General features: G+C 58.2%; 3 protein-coding genes across 5 annotated transcripts; 1 reads left to right on the top strand and 2 right to left on the bottom strand.

Annotated features, from left to right (window-relative positions):
- Window positions 1-621: 621 nt before the first annotated feature.
- Window positions 622-8,830, bottom strand: BAIAP2L2 (BAR/IMD domain containing adaptor protein 2 like 2). Its single transcript, XM_032204344.1, has 14 exons — window positions 8,782-8,830; window positions 7,868-7,943; window positions 7,694-7,780; window positions 7,096-7,157; window positions 6,621-6,692; window positions 6,215-6,331; window positions 5,673-5,819; window positions 5,423-5,575; window positions 5,105-5,234; window positions 4,405-4,630; window positions 3,476-3,547; window positions 3,007-3,187; window positions 1,219-1,259; window positions 622-697 (listed from the first exon to the last, which is right to left on the bottom strand). Exons 1-14 carry the CDS (start codon window positions 8,818-8,820, stop codon window positions 622-624), a joined length of 1,479 nt encoding a protein of 492 aa, XP_032060235.1. The 5' UTR covers window positions 8,821-8,830.
- A 612-nt stretch (window positions 8,831-9,442) lies between these two features.
- On the bottom strand, window positions 9,443-20,579 carry PLA2G6 (phospholipase A2 group VI). 2 transcript variants are annotated; one of them, XM_032205185.1, is made up of 16 exons: window positions 20,368-20,579; window positions 19,198-19,413; window positions 18,942-19,122; window positions 18,316-18,503; window positions 17,509-17,605; window positions 16,504-16,686; window positions 16,279-16,387; window positions 15,583-15,735; window positions 14,007-14,097; window positions 13,709-13,872; window positions 13,126-13,276; window positions 12,816-12,952; window positions 12,562-12,716; window positions 12,285-12,452; window positions 11,141-11,214; window positions 9,443-10,620 (listed from the first exon to the last, which is right to left on the bottom strand). In XM_032205185.1, the coding sequence occupies exons 1-16, from the start codon at window positions 20,577-20,579 to the stop codon at window positions 10,479-10,481; spliced, it is 2,421 nt and encodes an 806-aa protein (XP_032061076.1). In that variant the 3' UTR covers window positions 9,443-10,478. The 2 variants fall into 2 exon arrangements, with proteins under 2 accessions (XP_032061076.1, XP_032061085.1); XM_032205194.1 differs by lacking the exon at window positions 15,583-15,735.
- Window positions 20,580-20,792: 213 nt separating this feature from the next.
- On the top strand, window positions 20,793-22,634 carry MAFF (MAF bZIP transcription factor F). Of its 2 annotated transcripts, none has more exons than XM_032199402.1 (3): window positions 20,793-20,829; window positions 21,654-21,707; window positions 21,798-22,634. In XM_032199402.1, exons 1-3 carry the CDS (start codon window positions 20,809-20,811, stop codon window positions 22,209-22,211), a joined length of 489 nt encoding a protein of 162 aa, XP_032055293.1. In that variant the 5' UTR covers window positions 20,793-20,808; the 3' UTR covers window positions 22,212-22,634. The 2 variants fall into 2 exon arrangements, with proteins under 2 accessions (XP_032055293.1, XP_032055299.1); XM_032199408.1 differs by having other exon boundaries at window positions 20,825-20,905.
- The last annotated feature ends 534 nt before the right edge of the window (window positions 22,635-23,168 follow it).

Here is a 23,168-nt window from a genome sequence, read left to right as displayed (position 1 = left end):
CGAGGGGAAGGCCTGGCCGCTGGGACAGCAATGGAAGAAGCGTTCTCTGTTTTATTTACAAATGCCTTGTCCATGGGACATCGGGTGGAGAAGCAGGGCAGTGGTTCTGGGCTCCATCACTTCCCCTTGCTGTGCCCAGGGGCTGCCCAGCAAGGGAAGGCAGGGAAAGGCAGGTGCCTCCACAGTGAATGTGGCTGCCAAAGGGGCCAAGAGCCCTTCAGCCGGACCACGTTGCTGGAAGCTTTCTGGTGGCCACCTCCCTTTGGGGTTCATTTTTCCAGCAACGAAGGAATGGTCTAGCAAGTGTCCTTCTCCTTCCAGACCATCAGCATCCCCTCTCCCAGGGCACCAGCATCAGTAATGCCAGGCTTCTCCCACTCAAGTACAATAATCACACGAGGGAGGGGGGCAATCCAAAGAGAGCAGCAGGGGTGTGCTGCTGGCTACAACATGCCGGACAGCCAGGAGAGATGGATCCCCATGTCCCAGAGGGAAAGGAGGGATAGGGAAAAGTCACTCTGTGGGCGGTAGCATGAGGTCTCTGCCCTGCTGGGGTTGCAGCCCATCACTGCCATGCCTTCCTCTTCCCTGCTGAAATTCTTGGCTGCCCGCAGTGCTTCTTCATCGGATGATGGGTGCCGAGCGGTCGTTGGTGACCGTGGGACGCAGCTTGACTGTGGCAAAGGGGTTGGTACCTCTGGAAGGGGAAAGGAGACAGGTAACCATCAGGTAATCTGGAAAGACCATGCAGGGGACCTGCTGACCGAGCAAGGGCTGTTCAGTGTTGCCAGAACGACACCTCCGTGCCAAGGAGGTGGCCGGCTGCTGAGTGTGTTTTCTCCCTCTTTAACAGCCCCTGCTGCAGGTTCCTATGTGGTTCCTCAAGCTCCCCTCAGGGCTTCTCCTCATCCTCACTCTTCCACATGATAAAGAAAGGACACTAGCATAAGTCTGTCTGTTGTGGTAGCACTCTACACTACTGACCCTAACCCTCCAAAGCAAGCAGGGAGAAGAAAGAGGTCACAGCACCGTGCTGGAAACATGGAGGCACCAACCTGACTGCAGGGGGAAATTACGGAAGATGAGTTGTGCATTGCTTCCTCCAGTCACTTCCCTGTTCTTCCCATGTTTGATAACCCAAAAGATCCAATAATAATAGTATTCTAACAATGCCACCCTATCTGATGATTCCAGAGTGCAACCCCACATCTCACTCACCGTGGAAAGAGTTCAGGGGGCTGGTCAGATACTCCTGATTTCTGCAATGAAAAGAAAGGCAAGTGAGTGATCTGGGGTGGGGAGGGGAATGGAGAGACAAAAGTTGGGCAGGGGACACTGCACACACAAAGGAAAATTTCACAAAACACTTGAGTGAGTTAGGAGACTATGTCCTATTAGCAGGGCTCTGACTCCTCATTCATTCAATTTCTGTGGTGAGGGGTTGTCCCTACACAGGTTCCTTATGGACACCTCCCTTTGTTTTAGGGAAGAAAGGAGATGCCTCAGATTCCCTAAAAGTCACATCTGAAGAGCACAGCAAACAGGGACAGTCTGATCTACATTGCACCCTGCCAGCACAGCCAGAGATGCCCCCTCGTGTTGCCCACCCATCCTGGCAAAGAGTTTCTTGTCAATGCCCTCACGCTCCTGCGCTTTCAGGGAACTCGAGAGCTGGAGCGCTGTACCCTACCCTACCCCACATACTGCTCAAAAGTGAACCAACCTGGTGGGGAAAGATGGAGCTTGGCCCCGTGGCCCTTATCTTTGGCCAGCAGATAGTGAAGGATCGTTGACAATTGCAATGGCCTGATAAAGCACACCAGTTTCTGTATCTGGTGGCAAACAAGAAAGCCAAGTGTGGCTATCTGTGTTCCAGCTGGGAAGTCAAACAGGGACTTACTTTCTCCTGGCTCAGCAGAAGGATATCTTGGGAAGAAGCTTAGAGCAAGGTTGAGCCTTTCTGAACTTCTAATGAGTTTCAATTGCTCTGCCACCATACTCTAAGTGCTCCACACACTTAATTGTTCAGTCCCAGGTCTATCCCTGCACCCTAGCCCTAGGGCTGGCTGGAAACCAGTGGCCTTGGGATCATAGGCTGCAGATCCCATTCACATCCATGTTGTGCAGCCTGAGGCTTTCTGAAACCGCAGAGAAGGTCATGAAGGGGGAAAAAAAAGTTAAATGTTGCATCGTGACAAGGTTTGCCAGCCTTCGAGGCTGAGCAAGGAACACCCGGAGGGCAGCACTGTTCTTCTTTCTCCTAATCATAGGTTCTCACTTTACACTGTCCTCACCTTTAACTTTGACTGTCCTCACCAGTCAATTCCCTACAGCTGGAAGCAGCATAAGTGGAGGGTTTCCTTTCCAGTATGCCACGGTTGTGAGCCACGGGTTGGAGATTCCTTGTTCTAAGACTCTCCAAACTGGCTGTGCTCTCAGCCTTTACCTCCAGCTGTTTGCCTGTCCCACCTGTGATTTTAATCCAACCCTTTACTTGAATTTGGAAAGAGGAGCCCTCTGAAGCTGCTCCCCATTCACTGAAGGGAGAAGAAGGATGGCATCTCTGTTAGCTGGTCACCCCACGCCCAGCCCAGCCTGATCACTCCATGGTCCTACTGTTAGCAGAAAGAGGTGCTGCCCCGGAGCCACCAGAAATCAGGCTGGGAGGTCATGGAGAAAAGGAGTGAACTGAAGGGGCCCTGGTGAGCAAAAAGAGAGAGAAATGAGAAGGGCGGGGGCACAAAGGCAGTCCTTGAGGGAGGAAATTCAGGCACCAAGGATCTGCATGCATAAAGTTGACTGTGGGGACCACCAGGACATGGTTGCATGGGGACAGATTGGTTGAGAAAGGCCGGTGCTAACAAGATGCCTTAGCTCAGGAGAGGACGAGGGCGCACAACTACATCTGTGTGTGTCATCTTTCTCAACAGTCCTCCACAGAAAAGGATGGAAGTCATCTCTGATGGAAAGACGTGCCCTGCTCCACACACGCCAGCCTGCACTCACCTTGGAGCCTGAACCAGCCAAGGTCCCCAGCCCGCTCTGGTGGCTGCTGGCAGCCAGCGGTGGGGGCGGCGGGTTCGGCACAGCAGCCTGGGCAGCAGCAGGCCAGTGAGTGTTGGAGGAAGAAATGCTGGGACGGTCCAGGATGTCATCCATGCTGTGACTGCTGCGGAGCGGGAAGGACCTGAGCAAGAAGAGAGGACAATGAGGGGACAGCCAAGGAGCAAGGAATGGGGAGAAGCACCGGTGTTAGCCACACGTGTCCATGGGATTTCTTTGGAGAAAATATGTGGCTTGGAATGGCCCAGTCTCCTTTTAGAAAATATTGCACATGTTCGTGGAGTCACCTAAGGTAACTCTGAGATCTCAGCAAATTGCAGCTCTCTTCTGGGTGCACCCAAAACAGGCGCTGGTGTGAAAGCCTTACAATGAGGCACTTTGTCTTCTGCCTGGCCTATTGCCCTCCTCTTACCTGGTGGTTGGCTCCTCCACATCCCTCACGTCATCCAGAGGCTTGACATAAGCTTCAGGGAACCAGCCGCATCTAGGCCACAGAAACAGAGATAAATGAGCTCCAGGCAAACCATAGGGTTGTGGTTTAGATCCAGCTGCCCAGCACACCTATCTACACCCATCCCAGATATCGACCAAGCCCCAGCTGCTGCAGCTACCATGTGCAATAGGGTTCGGCATTCCTTTCGCCCCTAGGTGGAGCATGGATTTATTGCAGGACAGTCCTTGGGAAGCCACAGAGCCATGGTGTTCCCACCCCTGCTTGGCGCAGGACTCGCTTATCTCACAGGCTATGCAAAATCACTGCTCCTGGGAGCAGGACTGGCACAATCCAGGAAGAAAAGCTCTGACTGAGAGCAAATACAAGGAAGACAAAGCCAGCACTCAAGGCAGCCTGTGGCAAGCCTCTCCTCCCCAAGTCAAGGCAGCTGTGCCTCAGAACCCCACTAAAATAAGGGCACTGTGCTTGCCCGTCTTCATCCGAGTGACCTTTCCTGCAGAGCACGGGGCACGGACCCCACGTGAAAAAGGGCAGGCTTTGCCAACAGGTGTCAGCCAGCGGCCCCGCAGGGAGTAGTAATTCAGTAAGCTCCGGGTGCAGCAGTTTCCATGCCCTGCCTGCGTTGGCGCTGAGAAACACCAAGCCTCTCAGGTAACTCCTGCAGTTCACAGTCCTCAGCCGGCTCCCACAGCAGGATTCACTCAGCTGTGCAAGCCAGGAGGTGTCGCCAGGTCCCTGGCTCCCCTACCCTGGAGCCTTCCCAGGCAACACGTCCACCCTCGCCCTGCCCCACCACTTCTCCTGCTCCAGCAGGATGAAGACACGGCACAGGAGAGGTGGCGAGCAAGCCACCAAGCCCATCGACTGCACCAAAATGTGTCACATACGTGGACGAGCCCTCCAGCTTGCCATACAGCCACCCGTTCTGTGCTTCTGGCATCAGCACCGTGATAACATCCCCGGGGTCGAAGCGCAGCAGGGTGCGGTTGGTCCCCGTCGTGTGGGGCACGATGGCCTGCACCCTCACCGCCCCGCTCTTCCTCCTGCCCTCGCTGCTGCTGCTGGCCTCGCCGAAGGAACCGGAGCGGGAGATGCGGCCGGTAGGGAGCAAACCTGCGGGGAGGCATCAGAGGGGTCTGGATGCAGCTCAGCATCCTCCTGCAAGACCCACGCCGCCTCGAGGGGACCAGTGCTGTGCCCTCTTTGGCCAAACATCTCGGGTACAAGCACTGCCTGCTGCAATGACGGGCAGACAGCCCCCTTCCTGGCCCTGCTGCAGCAATTGAGAGTTTGTGACATTTTTCTCTCCCCCGTCCCATTTTTTTTTTTTTTAAGACTTTCAGCTGAAATTTGTGATGAATGAAAAGCAGGTGAGCCCTGGATGAACTCTGCTCTGAAAGCTGAGCTCACTTTCATTCAGCCTTGTCCTCCCCAGCTCCCATGTGCATTGTCCTCTCACCACACCCAGGGATGTGGCTGAGGACCCGTGATCTGAGAGTTGTGGTCCCTCCCCAAGCCCGACCCTGTTTCCCCTGAGGCCCAACCACCGTGTCCCCCTGTGGCACTGCTCCCAGACATGGGTCATACTGGCTGATGGTGTCCTCTGCAGCGGCCTCCTGGAGAGCTCTGGTTGAGGAGACATCTTCATTTCTGGCTCCTGAGAGAAGATGCTCGATCTGTTCCCGCTCATGGTAGAAGTGAAGTCCCCGAGGGGTTTCTGGAGCTGCTGGAAGGAAAGGAGGCTGAGCACGTACCCACAGAGGCTGTGTCAAGCAAAAGACACCACAGCACACACCCTTCCCTCATCTTGGCCAGGAAAGGGCCATGGAGAGGCACCAAGAGAGCCCCAAACTGGCCTTGCCCTGCAGCCCAGAAGGCCAGGAAGGCCATCCACGTGCTCCTCACCATCTCCAGGTGTGTGGGGGTGCTCCGGCCTGACAGATACCCCTGGCTGTGCGAGGCTGCCATGAGACCCTGAGTGTGGCTGTTTGAGGGGTTGCGGCTGGCCTCCAGCTGCTCCTTCCACTGCGGGGCCTTGGTCTGGATCATGCCCTGGGCCTGATAAAAGAGAAAAGAGGCGGTGGTGGACGGGGCAGAGCAGGTACAGGAGGAGTCAGCCTCGCATGCCCACCCAGCTTGCTCCCCGGGGCCGTACCCTGCTGTAAAACTGGAGGAGGGTGTTGTAGAGGATCTGGTGCTTTTCGGCCAGGAAACGGTAGCGCCGCTTCTCCTCCAGCTCAGCCTCCCGCTGGCTCTCAGAGACGAAGGCCTGCATCTCCGAGCGCAGCCGCATCACGTTCTCCTGGCCCACGAGGGGAAACAAGGAGGAAGAGATCAGCCTAAATCCGCATCAGACTCGCGCACATTTGGGAGGGGAGGCATTGAAATGTGGGGTTGTGTCCCCAGCTCCCCACTGCACTGCTGGGGCTCCACAGAGGAACTAGAGCAGGGTGCCAAGGGCCAGCTCCTTGCACCCTGAGGCTTGCTAAGTGAGGCAAGAGCTTGGCAGGCACTGCAATATTGGGGACCACAGGTCAGCAGCGCCCTGTAGGGAAGGAAGTGCCTCCTTTCCAGATAAGCCTGCTGCCTTTTGAACAGCGGGGACAACCCCTTGGCTCATCAGGAAGGGCAGCGCTGCTCAGAAACCAGCCCCTGGCTTCAGAGAAATCAAGTCTCCTTCCTGCAATCACTTCTCACCTTCATCTCCCGGACGTTTTTATCACGGGCCCTCTCCATTCTCCACAGCGCTGCCATGCACTTATCCAGGTTGCTGGCTCTGCGCCGGTACTCCAGCTCGTACTGCTTCTGGCTCTCCTGCCGGGGAGAAAGCAGGCACGGTGAGGAACCAGAGACCCGTCCGTGCTGTGATGGTCCTGCTCTGGTGGGTGGTTGACTGCCTGAGCCCCTCTGAAATCAGGCTTCAGCTGAACCTCTTACAAAAAGCCACACTAGGGAGCTGGGTTGGTCCGTGAGAGGAGAAGAAGGTAAGAAAGACCCCTGAGTCCTACTGAAGAAACACCTCAAGAGCTCAAGCAAGATGTCTCGGGTGGCAGAGAGAGGAAAACAAACAGGGCCGAGGCGTGGAAGGGGTCTCAGCACTCACACTGATGAACTGCACGTCCATTTTGGTGTTCTTCTCCATGTGCTGCAGCAGGTCCACGTGGAAGGTCTGAGCCTGCAGGAGGCAAAAGGAGCCGTCACCCTCTGCCCATCACCACACAGGGTGCTACAGGCTCTGCGGTTTGGGTTGTCTCACAGAACCGGTGACCCTCTAGCCACCAGGCCCCCCAAAAAAAGACCAGGATGTGCATCCAGCACCCTCTAGACCACCAGCCCTTGAGGTTGGCATCCCCTTGCTTGTGACAGCAGCCTGCAAACAGCACCGGGAAGGGCATGAAGCCAGGCTCCAGCCATGGCAGCTCTGCAACACGCCTCCACCATGTGCAGGGAGGCAGCACCTGCCAGCAGGCACGTGAGACGGAAGGAGATGGAGCAAACCGGGCAGACGCCAGCGAGCTGCGGGGTGGGAAGTCCCTTCTGTCCCCGACCCGCACCAGCCCCTCAGGAAAAACACTCACCACCACTTCCAAATCAGAGGTCAGGAGCCTCTGCGTGTCAGACATCTGCATCAGGATTTCACCTTCAGAGAGAGAGAGAGAGATGGGAGAGGGTGGAAAAACCCCGCGGCCATTTCCTGGTGCGCCCAGGGAGGCAGAGCAGCAGCGTGCCACCGCGGCCGATGGGCGGGTGTGAAAGTCCACCAGCTATCGCAGGGCGCTGCTCTCTGCACCCTGGGAGGCTGGCAGCCTTCCTCCCCGGGGCTCAGCTCATCCTCCTCTCCCCTGGCACCGGTTATTGCCTGGGAGATTGCAGGACCAGTGCTCTTCTCCTCAAAGCTGCGAGAAGGAGAAAAATGGTCCCTCCAAGATGGAAATTTCAGCTGTCAGGGCAGGATGCCTGAACAGGGACTCGTTTCCATGACCAAGGGTCCTCTCCAAGGGGATGGATGTTCAAAGATACACAACAATTTTGATTGTCACTGGCACTGTGGGACATCATTTAGGGGATCTGTCTTCCTCCCCTCAAGGACTGGAAAGGGACTGGCTATTGGGGAAAGCCAAAACCTTCAGCGGTGGCGCCTCGCGGTGCAGAGGATGGGGAGTGGGAGAGCCTTACCCAGCTTGTGGGAGGTGGAGCTCTGCAGGGCTTGCTCCCCAATCTTCTCAATCGCCTTAAAATAGACTTCAGCTGCTTTGGCTAGTGCTGCGTGGAGAGGAGAGGGGTAGTAAGGGTCTGCCCTGCCTTCCCGCAGCACGATGTGGAGCCAGGGCCGGGCAGGACCCCACTCACCATGGAAAGCACGCAGGTAGTTGTTCCCCAGGTACACCAGGTTCTCCAGAGCGGGGTTGAACTGCTCCAGGATGGTCTGTAGGCAGGGTAAAGCACGTTAAGTTTGCTTTTCCCCATGCTCCAGAGAGCCCAGCAGGTGGATACCCTCCCGCTGTGGCTCGGCTGGGTGCAGCAGGGACTGGGGTCTTGCCCAGGCACCATGCTGATGTACGGCTGTGCACAAAATCAGCTCCCTGCTGCCCTGCGTCGCCTCCAGCAAGCCAGGAGAGGAGCAGTGCCGGAGGGGAAGGAGCACCGAGCTGTCACCTGCCACTGTCACCTTCCTCCTAGGGCCCCGTGCTCCACAGCGGCTGCAGACAGGGGAGCGACAGCGAGGGGACGTGTGAGCAGCCTTATCCCCGAGCCTGCCTGGGTGAAGGCCACCGCTCATTGCTCAGCCACCGACACGGCTTTATCCCGGCCACGATCTGGTGTGCTGCCAGCCTCAGCAGCTTGATAAGGGAAGGGATGGACTGCCGCGGATCGCCCTCTCTGTTTTTATTTGCCGGATTTATGAGAGGGTTTTTATTGCTCGCAGGATAGCAGCTCGGAGGCTGGGATAAGGAATTTCCCCTACTCCTGACCCTCACCGCCCCTCTGCAGCACCCGTGTGCCCAGGGAAGAGTGAGGGGGCTCCGACTGCTCTTGGCAGCAAGGGGGAAAAGAGCTGACCAGACTGATGCTCGCTACCAGCAACCAAGGTGTGTGACCCTTCAGAAATCACCAATTTCTTCCTGTCGTTGCCTTCAGACCCACACCACGCAGCCCAAATCCCCCGGGGATGGACCCAGCCCTCAGCTGCCCACCCCAGGGAGCCTCCCTGGGGAAACAGCTCTCCTCCCAGCGAGGCGGCAGCCTGCGGTGCCGGCGCTCACCTTATAGATGGAGATGGTGGATCTGTAGGACAGGTCCATCTCCGGAGCCTTTTCTCTCTCCTGCAGAGGAGGAAGGGGCGAGGAGGGCGCGAGGAGCTGTGCTGGTCCAGAGGAGCCTCTTTTCCACGGAGCTGGCTGGATGGAGAGAGCCTGTCCCCGGCGAGGTATGACAGCAGGAAGGCACGGACGCGGTGCAAAGGGAGCGGGGCGCTGCTGGGGGTTTAATAATTCACCAGCCGGGAGGCTGGAACTTGATCCCAGGATGTAACCGGACTCTGGAGGGAGAGGAATCCTGCGGCAGGCAGCACGGGCATGTGACCGCCTCCTTCAATTATTGATCGCTGCCCGGCACCCGGCTCCCCCTGCCCCGGCACCCGCAGAGCCTGCCACCTGCCAGAAGGACACCTTGCAGCCTCCAGCCCTCCACAGGGGCTCTCGGAGCCTCCCAACGCTACCGCAGCATCCTCGGGTCCCCAGGACAGCCAGCAGGCTCACACCGTGGCTTCAGAGACGATTCACCTCCTCAGCCCATGCGAAGGGAAGAGCTCCGCGTCCCCACGAGCCCAATTTGTCATTTCCTAACCGTGAGACTGCACGCTCAGCCCCCCGTGGGATGGCGCAGGACGCAGAGGCACAAAACACGGAGCACATCACACGGAGCAGAACCGAATCTTAGCTTCTCTTTATTTCAAGCCATGTTAGTTTTTGTTCGTAACGGCAGCTGAAGAAGTCAGTTTTTCAGGTTAATTCTCAGAACTTCCAAGGGATACATACGTCATGTATAAATACACAAAGTTTGCTACAGAAACATTTAGTACAGCAGTCACGGCGGGATTTCCAGCAGTAAAAACGACAAATCCCAATTGCCACAGGGTCAGTTGCTTTGGTGGGACCTGAGCTCAGGTTCGATTGCACGCTAACACAGAGAAAATCCCTCTGCTGTTATCCCTCGTCTTGAGCTTGCCACGAGACGAGGCGGGTTTTCACATCTCAGCCCTCGAGCAGACAGTCACAGCAAGCCAGGGGACACAAAACAGCCCCTGGGGGGGGGTCTGCTCCCACCAGAGGTGCTGTCAGAACCTCAGGCACCTCTGGAGGGAAAAGGGGAGGGCGTTACAGGTGGCAACTGGTTCAGGAAGGGTTCCCCCTTCTCCCCAGTGCCAGTCACAGTATTTTCCATCTCTCTACCGCAGAAGGCTGCAGAGTTTCTGCCTCCCTCCAAGCCAGGAGTGTCGAGCAAAGGATCCCTTTCCCCACCCTATACTCAGAACCAGCTCGGTCCCAGCAGGGAAAGCAATCTTTGGGGCTTTATCTGGTGTTGGCCCGTTCTGTGATGCAGGAAGGTGCGCGGTGCTTTGTCCCCGGGGGTGCTGCACAGACAGGAGCCGGGCTCCAGCTGCTCCAGCTCGGGGTGTAGGTGGGGGCTCTGGCTCCTGGGAAGGGCTTTAGGGTCAGGGAGCAGGGCAGCAAAACCAAGCAGAGTAGCGGAGATGGGGCTGTAGTCCAAGAACTGTCAGTATTTCAGAGCTGTCCCGCAATATATGTGCACTGTTGTCTATTAAATAGGATTAATTTCTAATTAATACTAATAGCAATCCCTCCCCTCCCCAACCTCAACATCTGGGGCAAAGCCTGAGCCGTTTGGGCATCTGCTGCTCCTTGCCCCGGGGCTGCAGGAGGGGCCACCTCCAGCCTGGTCACCGGCAGAGGTCCCGCACCAGGCGCTCCAGCTGCTCCCGCTGCTGGTAGATGTAGAGCTGGGTGTCCCACAGGGCGTCCACCAGCACCGCGTCGTTCACCTCGTCCAGCATCACCTCCGTGTGCAGCTGAGGGCTGAGCCTGCGGACACCGAGATATCATCACCAACGAGGCACAGACGCGAAGGCAGCGAGTATCCCAAGCACCAGGCTGGCAGCAGAAACCTGGCTGCTGCTTCCTGGGCTGTTTGGTTCCCCTTATTTGGGAAAATTGCAGGCTGGGGGCCTTTCTCCTACACTTTCAAAGCCCAGCTGCACTCCTTGCTGAGCCACGGTTCAGCTATCGCTGCATTTAAAACACGAGTCTCAAAACACACCGTGCAGTGCCCTGAGGTGGAATAGGGCAGGATGAGGTCCACATCCTCAAAGGACCCTTTTTAGCACCCTCTAGACCCCAGTAACTGACCCCACACAAACTGTGCTCGTTCCTTCATTGATCTACAGCATCCTCCGTTGTATCACGGAGGAATTAGGAAGGGGGCAGAGGAACAGATTTAGGCTGGCACACCCCCGGAGGGGACGTGATTTGGGATGACACATGCCCCAGCCAGACCTGGAGGCTAAAAAGAGGTCTGTGCGGGGAGCAGAAGGGAAGCTCTTACCGAAAATAAGGGATATCCGTCATCTCACACCAGGCCCTGGCACGATCCACAGCTGGGCCATCTGCGTCAGTGCACTGCGGGAGAAACCGGCCGGCAGTTAGGGCAGGACTGACACGCTGCCCAGCCCCAGCCCGCAGGAGGCTTCCCTGGCACCGAGCTCAACAGCACAAGCCACGGAGGGAAAGGGAAAACCAGGAGCAAGAGCATCCTGGATGGCAAAGATCACCAGCAAAAGTGGAGCGGCTTTTTTTTCCCCCCTAAATATAACGCTCTTGATCCTTGGGACACAAGGAACTGCACCCTACAGATCCTCCTGTCACTGCACAGAGGGAATTCCCACAAGAACATCGCCAGGATGCCTCTTTGGGACTTCATCTCTACCCATTTCTATTCCACAACCCGGTACCAGGAGAGCCTGTGATTATCGCAGGCTTTCTGTGCTATCCTGGGACAACTGAAAGAAAAGACAGCGGAGACAGAGAGGCCTCCGCAGGTATCTCCAGGCTTTAGGGAGCTAAAAAGAGATAAAGCCATGTTATCAAGATCACAGTCAGGCCCTCGAGTCTGATCCTTCCAGCTTTCATTCCTCTGGAACCTATTCATGCATAACATCTAACGAGCTTCTTCCAGAAGCATGCAAAATCATCCGCCTCTCGCACGCTCCTAGCCACAGCTCTGAACTGCTGCTCCTTATTAGCAAAACTCCCACTTCTCAACCACTTGCTAATTGCTCTCGTGGGGATAATAAAGCTCTTCTTAAGAAAAATGACTTGCTGTCACGCTGAAGCATCATTTTTTTGGTCTGCATTGCTCAGATGATAACCCGTGCTCCCTGGAAAGCTTCCAGTTCCACAAACTCACGCTTGCAAGTGTTCCTAGGAGTCACTGCCCACCGTCCTGACCCCAGCTCCTTTCAGCTGCAAGTGCACCTCTCCAAATGCCAAACAGGCAGGCAGGGATTCACACCTGCTGTGCTCACACAATTTTTAAGCTACCCCTTACCCCCATTCCTTGAATCGGCTGTGGGTGGAGCGATTCCAAGGAAAATTCAGTTTTCTTCCAAAAGGAAGAAGCTGAAGACTGGAAACCTTTGCTCTCCCTCTGAAAGCAACCCCGAGGCCCTTCCCCTCCTGCCAGTACTCACACAATCCACCACCATCTTGCCGAGCTCCCTGGCCCCAAACACGGTCTTTGCCAGCTCCCAGGGGTTGGAGGGGCGGAAGACATCCACAGAGCTCACCGGGACCTGTGGAGGCTTCCCTGTCCCCAGGGAGACCACCAGCCCCAACTTTCTCACTTTCTGCCTCTGACCCTGCGGAGAAAATAAAAGATTTATTTGCAGGAACACACCATTAAGGCGAAATATTAATTTTACAACAGTCTGTTGGAAGTTCTTGCTTCAAGGCCAGGATTTCCCTCACCTTCTTGATCAGAGACTTGTTGTACTCGTGGATCTCCGCCATGGCGTCGAGGGTCGGGTTGTTTGCCAGCAGCCCGCCGTCCAAAAAGCGCCCGATGGGCCTGAAATAGGTGGGAGCCGCCCCGCTGCAGCGAGCAGCACGCCAAACCAGCTGGTCTGCAGGGAGAAAAAGGAGCAGACGTGCCTCTTTCAGCAGCTCTCCTTCATGCGAGGAGCATCCCCTCTTCACGAGGTACAGCTGGTGCCCAAATTTACCTTCCGGCCGAGTGAGTGGTTTGAAAGACGCGGTTGTTTTATATTCAGTGGAGACTTTTGTCTCTGGGACGGGGTAATTCCTGAAGAGGTGGAGCTCAGCTGGCTGCCGGTCACACAACGTCCCCGTCACAATAACTCTGGGGAAAAGGAGAAGACAGCCAAGGGTAAAATGGAAAAAAAAAATACATGGTTTTGGCTTCTGTGGTCTCCCCATCACAGGTTCTCTGCTCATAGGAGATGCCAAACGTGCCACGTGGCCTCCAGAGCGTTCCCCAAGAGAGCCAGCAGCACAGCCCCAAGCAGGACTTACTTGGGTTTTTGGACATCTGTCATTTTGGTGTTTTCCCCAAACTCCTTCTTCAGGAACTCGTCCAGGGGCTCCGACTCGTAGGGCCGAGAGCCCCGGAACACCATGTCCTTCATGCGGAAGTACAGGCAGCGCATGTAGTCCATGGGCTTCCCTGAGCACAGACAGCACGTCAGAGCCTGGATTTTCCAGGAGCAGAGGGTGGGGGGAGGCCTCTCCCCCAGCCTCGTCCCCTTCCCAGGCTGCCCGGACACCAGCAGTGCAATTGGGAAGGGTTGAAGAGGAAAGGCAAAGCTGGAGCTGAGTTTCCCACTGCTAAGGGCTGATCTCCTTGCTGTAAAACCACTTTGGGGAGAGTGGGAAGAGCAGAACGTTGCACTCCGCCACCATGCACCTCCCCAAAATCCAGACCAGGTGACACGATGAAGCAAGAGCGAAAACAGGTCTGGATTTTCCTGCGTTGATGGACACACCTTCCCTCCCCAGGTAGGGAGGGCAAATCTCAGGCAGGACTCCCAGAGAGGCAGCTCCCACCCCACATCCCTTCCACCCAGAGGAGTGAGAACGAGCCCGTTCTTCGCCTCACCGTGTACAATAGCCAAGGCCAAGATGCCCCCGGTGCTGGTCCCTGCGATCCAGTCGAAAATCTCCCGGATGGGTCGCCCCGCGGCCTTTTCGATCGCCAGCAGGAGCTGGATGAGCACCAGGCCCCGGATGCCCCCTCCGTCCAGGCACAGGAGGCGGTCGTAACTGCAGAGGGACAGACACAGCTCACAGAGCTCGGATCCTGGCCCTGGGGATGGGAAACCATCCCGTCTCTTCCTCAGGGTGACGTTCGCCTTCAATTTGCACGTGAGTCTTTACAGAAGCTATTCCTCACTCACCTTCTTCCACCCTCCCTGGGGGAGTCCATGACATCCGGCGTCTTCAGGAACTGTCCAAGTGTTGCAGAAGCATACAGGAGGTCCCCGTACCCTAGAGGGCCATGAATACGGAAGGAAAATAAAAAATGAGAGACCAATTTGCTACCCGAACCCTCTGACGAGTGCCTCAGGGGTACAATCGATTAGAAAGCCTTTAATTATTCTTCCTACTTTCTCTCTGTCCCCAAAAAACCCGGCCAGGGTACCCAAACTTCCCACCCCTCTGGTAAATGACTTCCACCACAGAGAACATCCAACGCCCTTCCCAGTCGAAGCTCCCTGCAGGAAACACAAACCATCTTACCCGTAACCAGCAGGTACCCCCCAAAACAAACCCCACACCGAAGAGGAGAAACCCAATTCTCCAGAGCAGGCAGCTGGAGGTTTGCTGGCACAGACAAAGGATTTGTAGAAGCAGACGTTGAGCACCACGGGTGAGAGAGGAGTCAGAGCCTAGCAGCACGCCCACTACTGCAAGCCAGGAGATAAAACCTAAATCTACTCCTGCGAGGTAACCTAAGCAGGAGAGGTCTGGGGACGGGAGGGCTCGTTAGCTCGTTATTACCCCTCGGCTGATGTAAACCCAGGGCAGCAATCCAGCCTAGGTGAGGAGGCAGCCTGCGAAACCAAAAGAAGAACACGGGGAGGAGAGGTTAAATGCTGCTGCCAGCACCCCGGCTGGAAGGCAGCTGTGGATGGCGGAGAACAGGGCGAGGAGTTTCTTCCAGAGCCAGAGTCCGTGCTGGAAAAGGGTAAGAGAGCTGAAATTTGGTGGGACACCATCACAAGGCTGTGGTGGGAAGTCCTGAGGCCTCCATCCAGTGGGACTTGTGACACAGAGAACCTGAGGGGGTTTGTCCTCTAGCCCTACAGGAAGGCCTTTGCGATGAAAACCACAATTTCCAGAGGGAAAATGGACCACAAGCAGCTGTCATCTCCCTGCATGCCCTCATCACGGTGTTAGATCCTCCCTCCACGCCAGCTCACCCACTGCCTGCTCTGTGACACCCCCTGCTGCCTCTGTAGCTCCCCAGAGGGTGAAATCTTGACATACTCAGACTGTGCAGTACAGAGCACACGTCCTGAGGTTGGCTCTTCCTACGGATAACGCAAATCCTGCACCCAGCATCACTTATCCCTGGCCTCCTCCCTTCCCTCTCCCAACTACTGGCCCCTGAGATCTGAACAAGTGCCACTTCAATATCCTTTTGCCCACTGGGATGTCCTTCAGATGAACCAGCAAGTGCCTCCCCTTCTGTGGATGACTGCACCTAAGCAAACAAGCCCTACACCTCTTCCAGAAGGGTGAGGGGAACAGCCTTCCCTTTCCTCCACGCAGAGCTGCGCTGTGTCAGGTCCATAAATCAGGAATTTATAGAGTACACACACAGGGAAAGCAGAGAAAAGAGCCTGGGTCCAGCTGGACGAGGACAGAGTGGCCAGAAAGTGAGAGCCAGGAGAGCCCCCAGAGCGTGGGCTGCCCGAAAGTCTGAAGCTAGGAAAGAGGACAGCGAGGGAGGGCCAGGGAAGGCTTTACCTAAACTGTTGAAGCTGCTCCGCGGGGAAGACGGGCCTTCCAGGAAGAAGGAGGCGTCGGATGGTGGCAGGCTTTGGGAGCTGGGGGTGGGTGGGTGGCAGCGCTGCGTCCCTACAGTTTGCAGCAGGTCTAAGAGCACTTTCCGGTTCGCACCTTAGGTGACGCAGGGGGAGTCACAGAGCAGAAAGAGAATCAGTGCACGCACACACCTGGGGAAGGGGGAGTCTGCAAAATTCACGGCAGCCGTCACCCGCAGGAAACCTCTGGGGTAACCCAGGGGGAGAGGAAAGCACGTCCTGAATCTGCCCTGCACGCAGCCGGCGCGGCCAGTGCCATGCAGCTCGAAGGGTTTGTGCCGCACGCTCCTTGCCGTGCCTGTGCCTGCTGACACCTGGGCAGCTCAGTAGGATTCCCATCCCGCTGTGAGTCTGCAGTGCCCAGCACCATGGCGTGAGGAGGGGGGGGTGCGTGCCAGCTTTTCCTCTTGCTTCTCTGTCTCACAGAGGAGAAATTCATCACGGGCTATTCACACAAAGCCTACGCCACTAGCTCAGCAAGTGCCAGTCCTGTGAGCAACTAGAAGCTGGGAAAGCGTTTTGGAGAAGCACTGCCTACGCCTGGTGGGTTTTCACCTCTCCAAGATGCAGTTTTAGCCAACAAGGGGAGATGTCACGCTGGTTTCTGGTGCGCCCTCACCTTTGCTGCTCCGGGCTGCCAACAGCCCCGGCGTCTCCCCGAAATCATTGGGGATCTCCACATCTCCTCCAAAGACAACGATTGCTTTGATCATATCCAGGTGGTCGTGCTAGGAGCCAAGGGAAAGCTCAGTCAAAAGCCGTGCTCCCCTCAGCCGCACCTCTCGTTCCCTCCCTCCTCTTCCCCTCAGCCAAAGCGCCCAGGAGGATTGCTCCACAACCTCACCTTCATGGCCAGGTGCAGCGGCGTGTTGCCGTCCTGGCCCCTGGCGTTGGTGTTGGCCCCGTGCGTCAGCAGCACCATGGCGCAGTCAAAGCGGCCCCTCCTGACGGCGATGTGCAGGGCCATGTCGGCTGTCCGGCTGCTCACGTTCACCTCGGAGCCGTACTTCAGCAGCAGCTGCGTCATCTGAGCCCGAGCGTGCGTGTTCCAGGCCAAGGAAAGAGAAAGAAATCGTGAGGACAACTGTCTGAGTGCTCACACGAGGCAGGCAAGCGCATGGAGAGGAGCAAGCCTTCGCCTGGGCACGGCAGGAGCCAGCTGCATCGTCCCAGGCACTGGACATGGGGTTTCTCTACCTTCTACCTCAAAATTATTTGATGGTTTCGCAATCTGGCTACAGCTTCTGGATGTTTTGGGGCTTAGATGCAAGCGTAACGACTGGCTGGTGGCGATGGAGAAACACAGTCCCTAATCCTTGCAGACTGGAGGGAAGAAATTAGCTTTTTTTTTTTTTTTTTTCCTTTTTTTAACCTTCTCCTCCTTGCAAGACAAAGTTTCATGGTCCTTCCATTGAAATGTTCAATGTTCTCTGCTTAAAACAAACGCCTCGCAGGTGCTCCAGCTTATCACACCACTGATCGGGGTATCTCAGACCTACGTACCATGACCCTGCGCCTACCTCACGCTCCCCTCATGGTTTAATGCACCAGTCTGCCTCCTCTCATTAAACTGGGAGATGATGAGAAGAGAGCTCCCCCCAGGGGTAATTGTGCTTCAACGACAGTGGTGCAGTTTCACAATAAGCAGGGAAAAGGGACGAGCTGGCAGTTTCACAACAAGGGCTGAATTACTGGGACAAGCGTGCCAAGTTTGGGATTATTATTATATATATATTTTTTCTATCTGAAGGCTCCGCTGCTCCCTGCAGCAAGCAGCACCGGTCAGAGGAGAGCAGAGAGAACCAAACGGCTTCAATCAGCTCAACAGCCACGGGCTGCCTCTATTTACCTCTGCCTTCTTCGCCCAGTGCAGCGGGGTGGCGTTGTGGCGCGGGTCCCTGGAGCGGACCTGGCTGGCATCCACCTCCAGGATGGCCTGGGCACACCTGGTGAATGCAACGAGGTGAGGAATTGAGATGCCAGACACCCAGCCCAAGCACAGAGCCTTTCAGGAAACCCTACAGCAGGATGATCCCTTCCCAATCCCAAATCGTGGAGCAGCTAGCAGCGGTCGTTGTTGAGGGCCCTTTCTGGAGGGCTTGGACGCTACGAAAATAAGCATTAGAAAGCACAAAGAGAACCAAATTTCTCCCTGAAAAAAAAAAAAAAAAAAAAAAAAGAGAGAACAGGAAGTAAATATTGCGTCTCCTGATTCAGAGTGTGTTAATTAAGGGTCAGGAGTACCTTTGCCCACGGGAGACGGAAATAACAACGCTTTGGAATAAAAGCTGAGTAGGATCAAAGCAGCCAAAGACAGGAAGGCAGAGGTACAGCAGTTAATAAGAGCATTTAAATGTTGGTAAGTCACCTCCTCACAGCTCATCCTGAGAAAGTATTGCACAAACTCTTTTTTTTTCCCTTTTCTTTTGTGTGTGCCTCTCTCATTGTATCGTACAAAGTAATACCTGGTGATAATTTCAGGGAAAACCTTTTTTTTCTGAACGGGTCTCTTTCTTCCACACCAGCCCCCCGCTGCTCTTCTGCCAGCGCGGTGATGCCCTCGGCAGATCGTCCGGTCTGGGACAACCCAAAGCGAGCAGCCAGGGCCCCAAACTGGAGGAAAAGCACTGCTCTGGCAGCCCGGGTAGTTCCTTACCCCTTGTGCGAGTACTTGAGAGCCGTGTGGATGGGGTAGCCCAGCGTCCCCACGACGCCGCAGCTGGCCTGGCATTTCAGCAGGGACCGAACCATGTCCTCTTTGCCCAGCTGGCAGGCGAGGTGCAGAGGGGTCAGCCCTTCGTGGCTCAGGTGGTCCAGGACAACGGTCGGGGTTTTGCCCAGGATCTGGGAAAAGGAAGCAATAAATAAATCAAAGGCAGATGAGGTGTGGAAGCTCCACGGACAGGGCTCCTCGCGATGCTACGGTCCATCCTCCTCGACAGCTGAAGCACTCCTGTGTTTTTTCCCCCTCAGAAGGAGGGCACAGAGTCGAGGTTTTTCGCGTTTCCCAAGCTGCCTGATTTTCTCCCCACCCCACCCAGCCGTGGAAACCCTAAAAGTCCTGGGGCACGCGAGAAAAGCAGGAATTCACTTTGTTTTCTTTGGTTTAGAGAGGAATCAAAAGAGAAAGAGAAACAAACAGCAGACTGCTCGGAACTGAAAGTATTTCTTCAGCAAGCCAAGTCGCCAAAATCAGAGGAACGCGGGAAGAGGATACGTTTTTAATACAAAAACCCTAAACCATCCCCGATCGATCGTCCCGGTCCCGGTCCCCACTCCCACCTCGACGACCTGGGGGTTGTGGCCTCGCACGGCGTAGTGGAAAACCGTCTCCCCGCGGCGGTCGGCGACGTCCACCCGCGCCCGGCACTCGAGCAGCTCCAGCAGGCAGGCCACGTCGCCCCGGCGGCACGCCAGGTGCAGCGGGGTGCAGCCATCCTCGCCGTCGGGGCTGTTCACGCAGCTGCAAGAGAACAGGAAGAGGTGACACAGCCACCCCGAAAGCCGATCCCGAAGCAGCCAAACCCCCCGGGCTCACCCCAGCACCCCGTTGTGCCGAAAAGCCTCGAGGAGGCCCAGCTCCACCGCCACGTGCGCCGGGGACCAGGCGGGGTGGCCGCGCAGGCAGTCGCAGAGCTGCTGCAGGAGCTCCGGGGTCAGCGGCTCGGGGGAGCTCTCGTAGAAGGGCCGCAGGTGCCCGGCGTAGTGCTGGAAGAGCTGCAGGGCCTCCGCCTCCTCGCCCAGCTGGAACAGCCTGCGCAGGGGGAGAGAAGGGGAGAGACCCCAAAATCACGGGTTGCAGCCCCAAATGCTCCCCACCCGCAGCCCCTGGGGCCGTTTGGGGGCCCGGAGATATTTTAGGGCCCGATTCTCTTTTGGGGTCCAGGGCCATTTTAGGGCCCGGTTCCCTTTTGGGGTCTGCCTCCCTTTTGGGGGCCCAGAGCCATTTTGGGGTCCCATTCCCTTTTGGGGGCCCAGTTCTATTTTGGGGCCAAAGGCCATTTTGGGGTCTGGCTCCATTTTGGGAGCCCAGTTCCATTTTAGGGCCTGGCTCCCTTTTGGGGCCCAGGACTATTTTGGGGTCCGTTTCCCTTTTGGGGCCCTGGAGCCATTTTGAGCCCTAGTTCCCTTTTGGGGGCCCAGAGCCATTTTGGGGGCCAGGACCATTTTTGGGGTCCAGAGGTATTTTGGGGCCTGGCTCCCTTTTGGGGGCCAGGACCATTTTGGGGCCCAGTTCCCTTTTAGGGGCCCAGTTCCATTTTGGGGCCAAGGGCCATTTTGGGGCCCAGTTCCATTTTGGGGCCTGGTTCCCTTTTGGGGTCCAAGGACCATTTTGGGGCCCAGCTCCCTTTTAGGGGCCCAGTTTCATTTTGGGGCCCAAGGCCATTCTGGGGGCCTGGTGCCCTTTTGGGGCCCTGGAGCCATTTTGGGGGCCCAATTCCATTTTAGAGCCTGGCTCCCTTTTGAAGTCCTGGAGCCATTTTGGGGGGCCCAGAGCCACTTTGGGGCCCAGGACCATTTCGGGGTCGGGTTCCCTTTTGGGGTCTGCAACCATTTTCGGGCCTGGCACCCTTTTGGGGTCCCAGCTCCATTTTAGGGCCTGGAGCCATTTTGGGGGCCAAGCTCCCTTTTGAGACCCGGCTCCCTTTTAGGGCCTGGAGCCGTTTGGGGCCGCTTCCCCCTTTCGGGTCCCGTTTGGGGCGCGTACCTCAGGGCGAGCTGCGGGCTGTGCGGGCAGAGCAGCACGCAGTCCCACGAGCGGCCGGGCCCGGGCCCGTAGAGGCGCAGCCGGCCCTCCTGCCTCACGGGGCAGCGGCCGGGCCCGTACTCGGCGGCGGGCACCTCCCTGACGCGGTGCGGGCTGCCCAGCGCCTGGGCCACGCCGCTCAGGGTGCTGACCAGCCGGCCCAGGAACTGCATGGCGGCGCCACAGCGGAGCGGCGCCCCCGGCGGGGCGGACCAATCAGCGCCGCCCCTCCCCTCCCTCCAGCCAATGGGCGGCGCGGGGCGCGGGGAGGAGCCAATGGGGCGGGGGAAGAAGGGCGGGGCGAAGGGGAAGGGAAGGGAGAGGGAGGGGCGGGCGCCATGTTGGTGAAGGGAAAAGGGGCGGGGCCAAGGGGGGGTGACGTCAGCGCATGACTGTGTTTTTATGAATGAAAGGAATCCGCGGGTGAGTAATCGCGGGCAGCTCGCAGCGCGCCCCGCCCGCCCGCCGCGGGGACGGGGACGAGCGCGGCCTCCTCCCGGTAAGCACGGGGAGCAGGGGGCCGGGGGGGGCTCGCTACCGGCCGGCCGGGCTCGGGGGGGAGGTGGCCGAGCCCTGCCGGGAGCCCTCGGGTCCCTCCCGGCCCCGCGTCTCGCCCTGCCCGGCCCCGATTGCATCAGCCGCCCCCTGCCCCTCCAGCCCCGAGCCTTCCTCCGGGCCCCTCCGCGGCTTCCTCGGCGTTTTTGGGGGGCTGCCTCGGCCTTCCCCGGCCGCTCGGGGCAGGCAGCGCCCTCCTTTTGTAGGGCCGGGGGGATATTCAACAAAAAATATATTATTTTTTTAAAAAAGGGGGACGGGCAGAGTGCGGGTGGCTTTCGGGTGCCCCCCCCCCCCGTCGCTGCTGAACCACGGGGAGACGCTGGCTCGGCCCCCACCCTTCGCTCCCCTTCCCCATGGGGCGACCCCACTCGTGCCCAGCCCGGTGCCCCCGCCTCTGCTTCCCGACAGGTATAGGGACGATCTCGGCCCCGCTGCCCTCCCCAGGAGGAGGCCCGGCCCCCCCGGGGCAAGATTGGGGTGCGAGGGGGGTCCCCACGGCACGGCATCACCACGGTGGGACGAAAGGGGACGGGGGCGAAGGGGGCCGGGGAGCCCGCTGTTGTTGGCCTTAATATGGACTTTCCGCATGGGACGGGGAGGTTTTATGGCTGGGTGTGGGACGGGGAGGCTCGGTGTCACCCCCGGGCGCAGGGCAGGCGGTAACGGGCTCTCCTCTCGGCTCTTGGCAGGGCTGGCACGGGGCGACCATGGCTGCGGACGGGCTCTCCAGCAAGGCGCTGAAGGTGAGCGGCGAGGGGGGAAGACCGGGGGGCTTTTGGAGGGTGTATTATCGGGGTGGGGGTCTCACGCGGCCGCCCCCTTTCCCCCCCCAGGTGAAGCGGGAGCTGGGGGAGAACACGCCGCTGCTGTCGGATGAGGAGCTGATGGGGCTGTCGGTGCGGGAGCTCAACCACCACCTGCGGGGCCTCTCCAAGGAGGAGGTGGCGCGGCTGAAGCAGCGGCGGCGGACGCTGAAGAACCGGGGCTACGCCGCCAGCTGCCGGGTGAAGCGCGTCTGCCAGAAGGAAGAGCTGCAGAAGCAGAAGATGGAGCTGGAGTGGGAGGTGGACAAGCTGGCCCGGGAGAACGCCGCCATGCGCCTGGAGCTCGACACCCTGCGCGGCAAGTACGAGGCCCTGCAGGGCTTCGCCCGCACCGTGGCCGCCCACGGGCCCCCCGCCAAGGTGGCCACCGCCAGCGTCATCACCATCGTCAAGTCCGGCACCAACCAGGCCGCCTACTCCTAGTGCCGGCCTCCCCCCCGTCCCCCCCGGCCGGGCACGGACCCCCCTCCGTGGCCCCCGGGGTGCTTTCCCCCCACGGATCGACTCGAGGGTTGCCTCTAAGCCCTCCCTGACCTCTCCTCTGCTCGGACATGGCCCCAAAATCCTCCTGCTCTTGCCGGGTCAGCTCTCCTGAGGATGGGGAGCTGCCACCACGCGTGTGCTGGGGTGGGCAGGACCCCATGGGGGACCCCCGTGGAGGCAGCGGTGGCTCCCGAAACCCATCACCACCCCGCAGTGCCGTCCCCTGCTGCAGCCCCCCGGTCCCGGCACCCCTCTCCCCGCTGGGTGCGTGCAGGAGGGGATGAGCCCAGGTGGCTGGAGGCAGGGGAACGTCCCACGGCTCCAAGCTGGCAGGAAAATGCCCCTTTTTTTTTTTTTTTTTTTGGGAGGGGGGGAGGAAGCGGGAGAGCCGAGCGCACGGGAATTGCGCTCCCAGGAGCACGTGCCGGGGAGGGAAATGGGGAGAGAGAAAGAGAGAGAGAGAGAGTTTGGCGGCGATGGGCAGATGGAAAAAAAAAGATAGGAAGGGCCGGGATCGGCCCCGTGAGACGGGCTGGAGGTGGCGAGGGAAGGTGGCAGGTCAGAGGGGGAGAGAAAGTGGCTGCAGGTTGGTGCCTGGGCATGGGTGGGGAGCCTGGAGGTGATGGGGACGGCGGGGAGGGGTCCTTCGGGCAGGGGGCGCGAGGGGCTCAGAGGCTGTTGGCCGCGCAGGGGAGAAGCAGAGGCGCTGTTTTCTGTCCCCATCACGCACATCCTTCACGCCTCTTCCTGCCCGCGGGACGCTCGGCCCGGCCGGGCGTCTCCGAAAGGCAGCAGCGCGGGCAGGAAGGAAGCGGAGGCAGCTGGAGCGGCGATAAAAACGCTGTTTGGCTCGGCGCAGGCCAGCTCGGATGGCCACGCCAAGCCCAGCGCGTGCTC

Source organism: Aythya fuligula, chromosome 1 (genome assembly GCF_009819795.1).
Source record: "Aythya fuligula isolate bAytFul2 chromosome 1, bAytFul2.pri, whole genome shotgun sequence".
NCBI lineage: Eukaryota > Metazoa > Chordata > Aves > Anseriformes > Anatidae > Aythya > Aythya fuligula.
Note: the sequence above shows the minus strand (reverse complement) of the source record. Positions and strands in the feature narration are given on the sequence as shown.

Excerpts from the sequence above, each read along its gene's own strand:
- BAIAP2L2 (XM_032204344.1), bottom strand. The coding sequence starts at position 8,820 with ATGGACCTGTCCTACAGATCCACCATCTCCATCTATAAG. Across the intron at positions 6,693-7,095 it reads CCTCTGATTTGGAAGTGGTG|GCTCAGACCTTCCACGTGGA; the intron begins GTGAGTGTTTTT and ends TGCCTCCTGCAG. Across the intron at positions 1,260-3,006 it reads TGGCTGGTTCAGGCTCCAAG|AAATCAGGAGTATCTGACCA; the intron begins GTGAGTGCAGGC and ends TTTTCATTGCAG.
- PLA2G6 (XM_032205185.1), bottom strand. The coding sequence starts at position 20,579 with ATGCAGTTCCTGGGCCGGCTGGTCAGCACCCTGAGCGGCGTGGCCCAG. Across the intron at positions 19,414-20,367 it reads AGCCCGCAGCTCGCCCTGAG|GCTGTTCCAGCTGGGCGAGG; the intron begins GTACGCGCCCCA and ends CCCCCTGCGCAG. Across the intron at positions 11,215-12,284 it reads GCAAGATGGTGGTGGATTGT|TGCACTGACGCAGATGGCCC; the intron begins GTGAGTACTGGC and ends TTTCTCCCGCAG.
- MAFF (XM_032199402.1), top strand. The coding sequence starts at position 20,809 with ATGAATGAAAGGAATCCGCGG. Across the intron at positions 20,830-21,653 it reads TGAATGAAAGGAATCCGCGG|GGCTGGCACGGGGCGACCAT; the intron begins GTGAGTAATCGC and ends GGCTCTTGGCAG. Across the intron at positions 21,708-21,797 it reads TCTCCAGCAAGGCGCTGAAG|GTGAAGCGGGAGCTGGGGGA; the intron begins GTGAGCGGCGAG and ends TTCCCCCCCCAG.